This window comes from Eublepharis macularius, chromosome 4, assembly GCF_028583425.1.
Source record: "Eublepharis macularius isolate TG4126 chromosome 4, MPM_Emac_v1.0, whole genome shotgun sequence".
NCBI lineage: Eukaryota > Metazoa > Chordata > Lepidosauria > Squamata > Eublepharidae > Eublepharis > Eublepharis macularius.
The window spans coordinates 176,379,565-176,388,420 of record NC_072793.1 but is presented as its reverse complement, the minus strand read 5'-3'; the positions used below and the strand labels follow the sequence as shown (position 1 = coordinate 176,388,420).

Below are 8,856 nucleotides of genomic sequence, written 5' to 3'. Positions count from 1 at the left end.
TTAGTATGGTGTCTCCTCTGTGTGATTTCTGTGATGGGAAGTAAGGCTGTCATTCCAACTAAAGCTTTTCCCACTCTCCAGGCATTTATATGGTTTCTCCCGTGTGAATTCTGTGGTGGGAATTAAGACTTCCACTTTCACTGAAGATTTTTCCACACGCAAGGCATTTATACGGTGTGACGGATTCAGCTTCAAATGTTGAGATTGCCAAACAGTAAATGTGTGATTGGCATGCCCCCCCTCATGTGGCGAGGCTGAAATGGTAGTTGGGGATGGAATGTTGAAGGGGGTGACCTTTGGAGCAGACTGATGAGTGAAAGGAAGTTGGAGTCTGGCTGTTGACCAGGGAGGGTTAGCCAGTGAATCCTCTTTGTGAAGAAGTAATGTTTGTGAAGCACTTTTAGTCCTTGGACTGAAATGGGAAAAACCAGTAGTAACTGCTGCTTAGACTCAAGAGATCTTGGAATTACAGTGGGCCAAGGAAGTGGGTAGAAAGGAGTCTCCCCTTCAGCACCAGGAACAGGGTTCTTGCTCATAACTATAACGCCTGCTCAGTATCTAGAAAGGGTTTGACTCATTGGAGCACTCTAATGTCTGGATAGGACAGAAAATCATACTGTTCCTGTGCTTTAAAAGTTGAGCATTTGTAAAGCAGGGTCAAGACTGCACCAACTTAGAGAGATGCCAAGTGTTTTCTGCCTCACACCAGTGAAGTTACTGTACATATGGTTTCTCCCCTGTGTGAATTCTCTGGTGGGAAGAAAGGTGGTGACTCCGACTGAAGCATTTTCCACACTCCAGGCATTTATACGTTTTCTCCTGTGTGAATTCTGTAATGGACAGTAAGACTTCTCCACTCACTGAAGCTTTCTCCACACTCTAGACGTTTATATGGTTTCTCCCCTGTGTGAATTCTTTGATGGGACAAAAGGTGGTGACTCCGACTGAAGCTTTTCCCACACTCCAGGCATTTATACGGCTTCTCCCCTGTGTGAATTCTTTGATGGACTGTAAGGCTGTCATTCCGACTGAAGCTTTTTCCACACTCGAGGCATTTATATGGTTTCTCCCCTGTGTGAATGTTTTGGTGGGACGTAAGTTTGCCACTCCATCTGAAGCTTTTATTACACTCCAGGCATTTATATGGTTTCTCCCCAGTGTGAGTTTTTTGGTGGGAAGTAAGGCTGTCATTCCGACTGAAGCGTTTTTCACACTCCTGGCATTTATATGTTTTCTCCCCTGTGTGAATCCTTTGATGGACAGTAAGACTTCTCCACGCACTGAAGCTTTTCCCACACTCTAGGCAGTTATATGGTTTCTCCCCTCTGTGAATTCTTCGGTGGGAGGTAAGGCTGCAACTGTGACTGAAGGTTTTTCCACACTCCAGGCATTTATATGGTTTCTCCCCTGTGTGAATTCTTTGGTGCGAAGAAAGGTGGTCACTCCGACTGAAGCTTTTCCCACACTCCAGGCATTTATATGGTTTCTCTCCTGAGTGAATTCGTTGATGGATAGTAAGACTTCCACTTTGACTAAAGCTTTTACCACACTCCAGGCATTTATATGGTTTCTCCCCCATGTGAATTCTTTGGTGGGAAAAAATGTGGTCACTCCGACTGAAGCTTTTTTCACACTCCTGGCATTTATATGTTTTCTCCCCTGTGTGAATCCTTTGATGGACAGTAAGACTTCTCCACTCACTGAAGCTTTTCCCACACTCTAGGCAGTTATATGGTTTCTCCCCTCTGTGAATTCTTCGGTGGGAGGTAAGGCTGCAACTGTGACTGAAGCTTTTTCCACACTCCAGGCATTTATATGGTTTCTCCCCTCTGTGAATTCGTTGATGGATAGTAAGACTTCCACTTTGACTAAAGCTTTTACCACACTCCAGGCATTTATATGGTTTCTCCCCTGTGTGAATTCTTTGGTGGGAAGAAAGGTCGTCACTTTGACTGAAGCTTTTTCCACACTCGAGGCGTTTATATGGTTTCTCTCCAGTGTATGTTTGTTTGCGGTAAGTAAGGCTGTCATTCTGACTGAAGCTTTTTTTACCCTCCAGGCATTTATACATTTTCTTCCCTGTGTGAATTCGTTGATGGACAGTAAGACTTCCCCTGTCACTAAAACTTTTGTCACACATCAGGCATTTATACGTTTTCTCCCCACTATGAATTCTTTGGTGGGAAGTAAGGCTGTCATTCCGACTGAAGCTTTTTTCACACTCCAGGCATTTATATTGTTTCTCCCCTGTGTGACTCCTATGATGGACAGTAAGACTTTTCCCCTCACTGAAGCTTTTCCCACACTCTAGGCAGTTATATGGTTTCTCCCCTGTGTGAATTCTTTGGTGGGAAGTAAGGTTGCAACTGTGACTGAAGCTTTTTCCACACTCCAGGCATTTATATGGTTTCTCCCCTGTGTGAATTCTTTGGTGGGAAGAAAGATGGTGACTCCGACTGAAGCTTTTCCCACACTCCAAGCATTTATATGGTTTCTCTCCTGAGTGAATTCGTTGATGGACAGTAAGTTTTCCCTTGTCAGTAAAACTTTTTTCACACTCCAGGCATTTATATGGTTTCTCCCCCATGTGAATTCTTTGGTGGGAAAAAATGTGGTCACTCCGACTGAAGCTTTTTCCACATTCCAGGCATTTATATGGTTTCTCCCCTGTGTGAATTCTTTGATGGACTGTAAGACTTCCACTCTCAATGAAGCCTTTTCCACACTCCAGGTGTTTATATTTTTTCTCCCTGGTTTGGTTTCTTTGATGGGAATTCATATTGATATATGAATTTTCAGGAAAATTTTCTTCACGTGCAGGGCTGTTATTCTGGTTGTCTCCTTTGCATATTTCTGTAATTGATGGAGCTTCATGAGACTCACCACCCTTTAACTGACTGGAATTACTCCCCCCTTTCCCCTGCTCATTCCTTAGGATATCACAGTATGCAACGTTCTCATTCACATCTGGATAAGTCTCTTCTTCATCTGTTGCAGAACGTTCTTTTGTTTCATTTGTTGGCTCCGACAGATGCGCTCCTAAATGAGAGAGAAACCAGGCATTAATATGGGGTTGGGAGCTTGACATTTAGGGGATGAACTAAATGAACTGCTGTGGAGTATGAGAGAAAAGAGTGTTCACACTCAAAAAACTCGGTGACATAATGGATTTTAATGACTGATTAGGAGTTAATGTCAAAAACAGAGGAATATCTTTCACCACACCCCTTATATATATATATATATATATATATATATATATATATATATATATATATATATATATATATATATATGTTATATCACTGCTTGATTCATGAGTTTCTGCTCTATTATTCTTACTCTTTGCTTCTAGAATGATTTACTTAAAATAGATACAATCTATTTCTCCTTTCTTTTTATCTTTAAAATGTGAAACTCTGTTTTACCTGTGCAACGCATCTAGATATATTAGCCTTAATAATATGAAAATCTAAGTAAATAACCCTGGCTGGATTTTTTCTTTTTTGAATCAAATATTGATCTGGCCCAATGCTCAATAGTCCAATATAACAGTTCCAATTCCTAAATGATGACAGGCAACAAGAGTACTGAATTCATATAATGTAATGTCCAAAATGAAATCTGTTGTTTCTTCTTCTGTAGGCAAAAGCCGTCATTGGAGGATGGCAAAGAAATCCCCACGGGAGACAGGATGGAATATAGGTCTCCTGGGCAGTTGGCAAGGGCAGCGCCAGCAGGTGTAACAGCTCGTTTCATGTTGTTGCCCTTTATCATGCTTGTAAGGAAGACACTTGCCAATGCTGATGTCGTGAAGATACTTGTTGAAGAGGATGTGTCAAATGATGGGGACTATTGAGCATTGGGTCTGAATACCTATGCATGGAGTAGATTATAAGTTATTGGGGAAAAAATTCACTTTGCACTAGCACTTTGAAGAATAAAATTCTATATTGTTAGTGTGGTCTTCTGGGACCTGTGGTCCCCTTGTCTTTTCAGAGATGAACTGCCACCTGTTCAGCTCCAGTTTCACCCACAGCAGAAAGAGCTTACCCAGAGGGTAAAATTATATTCATCACTGCTCTCTGCTGGGGTTTGAAAGACAAGAACTGTGTTCACATGAGTGCAGTCATGAGTTGCTTTCGGTCATGTCTCTTAACGCTTTGTTTCAGACTGCTGTAATTTGAGTCTGATTCCATTTCTTATTCGAGGACTCATTCTGTTAACTGCAATAACTTACACCAAGACTCAGCTCTTAGTGAGAAATGCAGACTATGGATAATAAATACTTTACCAAAAAAAACAATAAGTTAAGCACATGCTTTGTATGTGTAAGGTCCCAGAGTTCAATCTCTAGCATCTCTAGTTTAAAAATCTCAGCTATGACAAAGTTGGGAAACAGCCTTGCCTGAGAGAATCTGCCGGCCAGAGTGGACAATGCTTGGCTGTGTAGGATATGGATGAAGATGGACTATGAAAAGTTCTAAGGACATTAGACTGATAGGAATGATTGATCGAATCATATTGTTATACCTTATATAGAAATAATTCATGCAAATGTTATAGTTTTGCTTCTTATAGCCAACTTCTAAGATAGATGATTTGTAGAAGCGACTTTTAGAGATTGATTCAGAAATATAATTCTGATGTAGAAATAATATATAGCTAGCCTAAGGATTTCAGAAATAGAGGAATCATATGCTCTGGTGCAGGGGAGACGTGGGGAAGTGAAACAACTAGCAAGCCAGTGGAATGCAACGGGGTTTTTAACGGCCTGGCCATAAAGATTACAGATTCCACTCGGGTGACTGGGCTGAACATAGCGAGCCAGCTAACTTTGATATCAACGGAACTTTGATATCCGCCTTCAAACACTTTATCATGACACCGGGGCACCAAGCATCAAGGAATCAAAGCAGCCTTGAAAAAAAGAGTTCACTCCTACATAAGCATATGGCTAGATTTACAATGGTTGTTTGTTTGTTTAATGATTGCAAAGGACTGGGAATTGATAAACAGGCACTTGATGTGTCCTTGGAGAATGTTACATATCCTCTGAGAAGGAACTTTATTGACGTCGAGGTGCCCAGCGAAGAAGAATGTGTTCCTTTGAAATGATAAACATTGCTAATTTGAGAATGGGCCTAACTAATTATGACCAAAATGTAATCAGCCAATGGATATAAGAATAAAGATATTGATTAATTTACAATTTTTTACAATTTTTGTAAATTAATCAGTATCTTTATTCTTACGTAAGAGGGTACTGTATTGTACTCCCTTATTTAGGATCTCCTTGACCCTTGGGTCTCTCTGTTTTGTTTTGGAGGGGGATAATAACGACATACTTTGTAAACTGCTCCAAGTGGGTGTTAAATTGTCCTGAAGGGCAGTATATAAATCAAATCTTGTTGTTATTTCATCTTTTAATTATTTAGGAGGACATTCCATTGACTGACGTATGATATTTAAGGCTCCACTTATGATTATATTTAAGGATATTTTAAAGGATCGGTGAGGGAGTAAGCATCTATGTCTTGCAGTGTGCTTCAATACGGGATACCTAGACTTCATCATCCGTAAAAATTCACTCGTTCATGCTCCATTTTTAGGTTTTTTTAAAAAAAATATTTTTCACATAGTGGGTTCCAATTGTTAAGAAGGTGACATTTTATCAGTAGTATTTTTTAATACTGCTGCAGATCTTCCCCCAAAAGTGTGAAATTCAAGGGGTTTCCAACTGTACCATTGCCTTTTTTGCGCTCCCCAATTCAGGACTCCCAGACATCAGAGAATCCCACTTACCTGCCAATCGCTCCTCTTCATTAGAGTCGTGGAGAAACAGCTCCTCCTCTTCCTCCAGCCAGGATATGAGGTCAGGCTCGCCCACTGCAGCACCTTTTTCAGGAGGAAACACAACGACATAAATATTCAGCAGTTGGAAGCCTCCTTGTACCGCAGTGGGAGCAAAGCTAATCTGTGTGGAATTCGTAGATATGCACTCCCTGCTTGCTCAGCTGGGAAGTAATAAATGAAAGGGAAGCCAGTGGAGTTGCTATGCTAAGACACCCCCTCTCCTACACACACACAAACCAGGAACAATGCTTTAGAACTTCACTGCATCCCAGGGCCACCTGAAGCCAGAGAATCCAGGTGCAACCAAATGCCATTTGGAGAGGCAGGGGCTGATTCCGTTGGGAACGCTGCCACTTCTTAGTCAAGGCATCTTTTCTGAGGCTCTTGAAGGCCCCCCAAACGGATCCATGAGGGAGGCTCTTTTCTGAGGCTCTTGAAGGCCCCCCAAATGGATCCATGAGGGAGTTAAGCTGCCACTTCTTAGTCAAGGTGTCTTTTCTGAGGCTCATGAAGGCCCCCCAACCACCACCCCCATTATGGTTTAGGGCCAGCCATGGCCAGAGTTGCAAAGAACAAGGTGGCACAACATGGCACCCACTCGCACTTCTCTTGTTTCCTGAAAATCAGCCCAGGTTTACAGAAAAATATGAAATCTAAACAAAAAAAACTTAGATACAGTCACATCTAGCCAAACCCACTCCTAAGGGTTGTTGTAATTGGAGGCAAGCTGCTCTAGGTCCCCATCGTGGAGAGAGGCAATATATGAATGAAGTCAATTAACAAATCCAGGTGAAGAAATGGGGCAGGTGAAAGGTAAGGAGTTTAGTGTGTTTGAAGGAGAAAAGGGTGCAGGGAAAGGTGAGCAGACGGAGGCTACCAAGAGGAAGGGAAGGGGAAACAATGTGGAGAAGGGGAAAAGTGAAGTAACCTCAGTAAGTTATTGTATGTTCCCCACCATGCAACTGGGCCTGGTTCAGCCAGCATCACAGAACTGGGCCACAGGAGACAGGCGGCTGGGAGGGAGAACGAAAGGTGAAGATGGGGCAGACAGAGGTGGGTGGGAAGGAGGGAAGGAAGGAAAAGAAGGAAGTAGGAAAAGGAGGCTTATGGGGGCAAGAAAGAGAAAGAGGACATGGTGGGGGAGGGGGAGGGGGAAATGAGATATCTCCTGAAAATCATTGCAGGTTGCCCACTCGTGTATAAGCATATTAGTAAATATTGGGCCCAATTCAGCCCCCTGGGGAGAGATCCCAAGGTGGCCTGTAACCCATGCGTTGATGTCATTTCCTAGAAGTGATGTCATCATGAAAACCGAGAGGACACGCATAGTGAGGACATGAAAAAAGAAAAGCGTAGGAACGCGGCCCCCCATCTCCAGTCAGGGGACTAGGGGACCAGGCAACCCTACCTCTCAGAATGAAGGAGATAGCGAAGGAGAAAAGGATCCTCACCTAGAGAGGCCACGTTCCCAAAATTCTCCAGCATGACCTCCTTGTAGAGAGCTCTCTGGGCTGGGCGCAGCAGGCTCCACTCCCCCTGGGAGAAATGCACAGCCACCTCTTCAAAGGCCACTGGACTCTGGAAGGAGGAGAAAACATTTCTTTACAGCACTGGAAAGCTGGTCCATGAGGAAAAATATCCCAGTGTGGATATTAACACTGTGATAAAAGGAACCTGCAGGCCCTCGTTTTCCCTCCAGAGAATGACGGATTTACTTCGCTAGTCCTGGTCCTGATTTGCCAGGCCTCAAGGAGTGGTTCCCCTCCATCTCCAGCCTTTAGCCCACTCAGGCAGCCCCCTTTCTCATGCTGCCCCCCACAGGCCTCTAGGGTGGAGATATTTCCCCAACTAAGCAGACTCTCCCCACTTCTCTTTTACAGTCTGGGAGGCTCAAGCCAAGGCAGGAGACTTTTCATCAGCGCAGAGAATTTTAGAAATAAGAATGTGTTTTAGAGCAGACAGAGGAAGAGCTCAGTTGAATTTCGACTACAAAACAATCCTATCAGTATCAACACATCATTAATCCCTAGATCAAGGGCCAATGTATGGCAGCCTCTCCCAAGAATGACTCTCTCGAATGGCTGCTTCCGAAGGCCTTCCCGGTTGCCATTGGTAACATTCCAAAAGAATGACCCCCACACACACACTCCTTAAATCCAGCGTCTTGTTTCTGGTTCCTCTTTCCCGCTCTGCTGTATTTGGAGAAAGCAGGAACTAGGCAAAGATGCCTCCTCTGGCCTTCATGCCTCACCTTTATTAGCCTACAAATTACTTTATTTATTACCTCTCTGTCCCCTGGAATAGGAAAAGGGAGGGGGAGGAGCTCTCTTCCCTGCAGGCTCCTTGGATGGGCACCTGAGCTGAACTCCTGAGCATCCGGAGTATAAAACCCAACATTTCCTGCACTGCCACGGAAGCTGGCTGGGTGACCTTGGGCCAGCCACACTCTCAGCCTAACCTACCTCACAGGGTTGTTGTGAGGACAAAAGGGAGGAGAGGAGGAGGATCTAAGCTGCTTTGGGTCCCCTTTGCGGGGTGGAATGCAGGGTATAAAGAGAAAATAATAAATAACATAACATAATGTAGATTTTAGAAGCAGGGGAAGAAATGGGGGAGGGGTTTGTTGATGTTGTTCAGCATATAGGAGCCCACAAGGTTGAGCGCGCATGAAAACGTCACAATGAAATCTACTGAGTAGATCCACATCACCAAATTCGATACTGCAAGGGCACTCACCAATAACTTTCCTGGTGTCTGCCAAGTGTTCTTGGAGAGCGGGATTTGGCAGAGGCATCTGCTTAGCAACTGGAGATCTGATTGGCTGTGCTAATTTTTAAAAAGTTGCTTTGGCAGCACAAAAATCTTCACTGCATGTCTGAAGGTAAGCTCTTGGGTGTGTTCAATTATATTGTTCATTTTAAAAAGCATCCTGTTAAGCGGAGGTTTTTTTTTTGAAATGTTGAAAATTTATGACTAGCCACACTCCCTGACTTTTTGTGG

The 8,856-nt window shown here is 43.4% G+C and overlaps 1 protein-coding gene across 1 annotated transcript; it reads right to left on the bottom strand.

Annotated features, from left to right (window-relative positions):
- LOC129327907 (zinc finger protein 271-like) lies at positions 1–8,650 on the bottom strand. The gene is made up of 4 exons (XM_054976655.1): positions 8,593–8,650; positions 5,806–5,898; positions 812–3,039; positions 1–189 (listed from the first exon to the last, which is right to left on the bottom strand). The coding sequence occupies exons 1-4, from the start codon at positions 8,648–8,650 to the stop codon at positions 1–3; spliced, it is 2,568 nt and encodes an 855-aa protein (XP_054832630.1).
- Positions 8,651–8,856: the final 206 nt, after the last annotated feature.

Bases quoted from the DNA above. Each gene is read 5' to 3' on its own strand.
- LOC129327907 (XM_054976655.1), bottom strand. From the start codon at position 8,650: ATGCCTCTGCCAAATCCCGCTCTCCAAGAACACTTGGCAGACACCAGG. The intron at 5,899-8,592 runs GTGAGTGCCCTT...CTCCTGAAAAAG, and splicing joins AGACACCAGGAAAGTTATTG to GTGCTGCAGTGGGCGAGCCT. The intron at 190-811 runs GTATAAATGCCT...CAACATTTGAAG, and splicing joins GAATTCACACAGGAGAAAAC to CTGAATCCGTCACACCGTAT.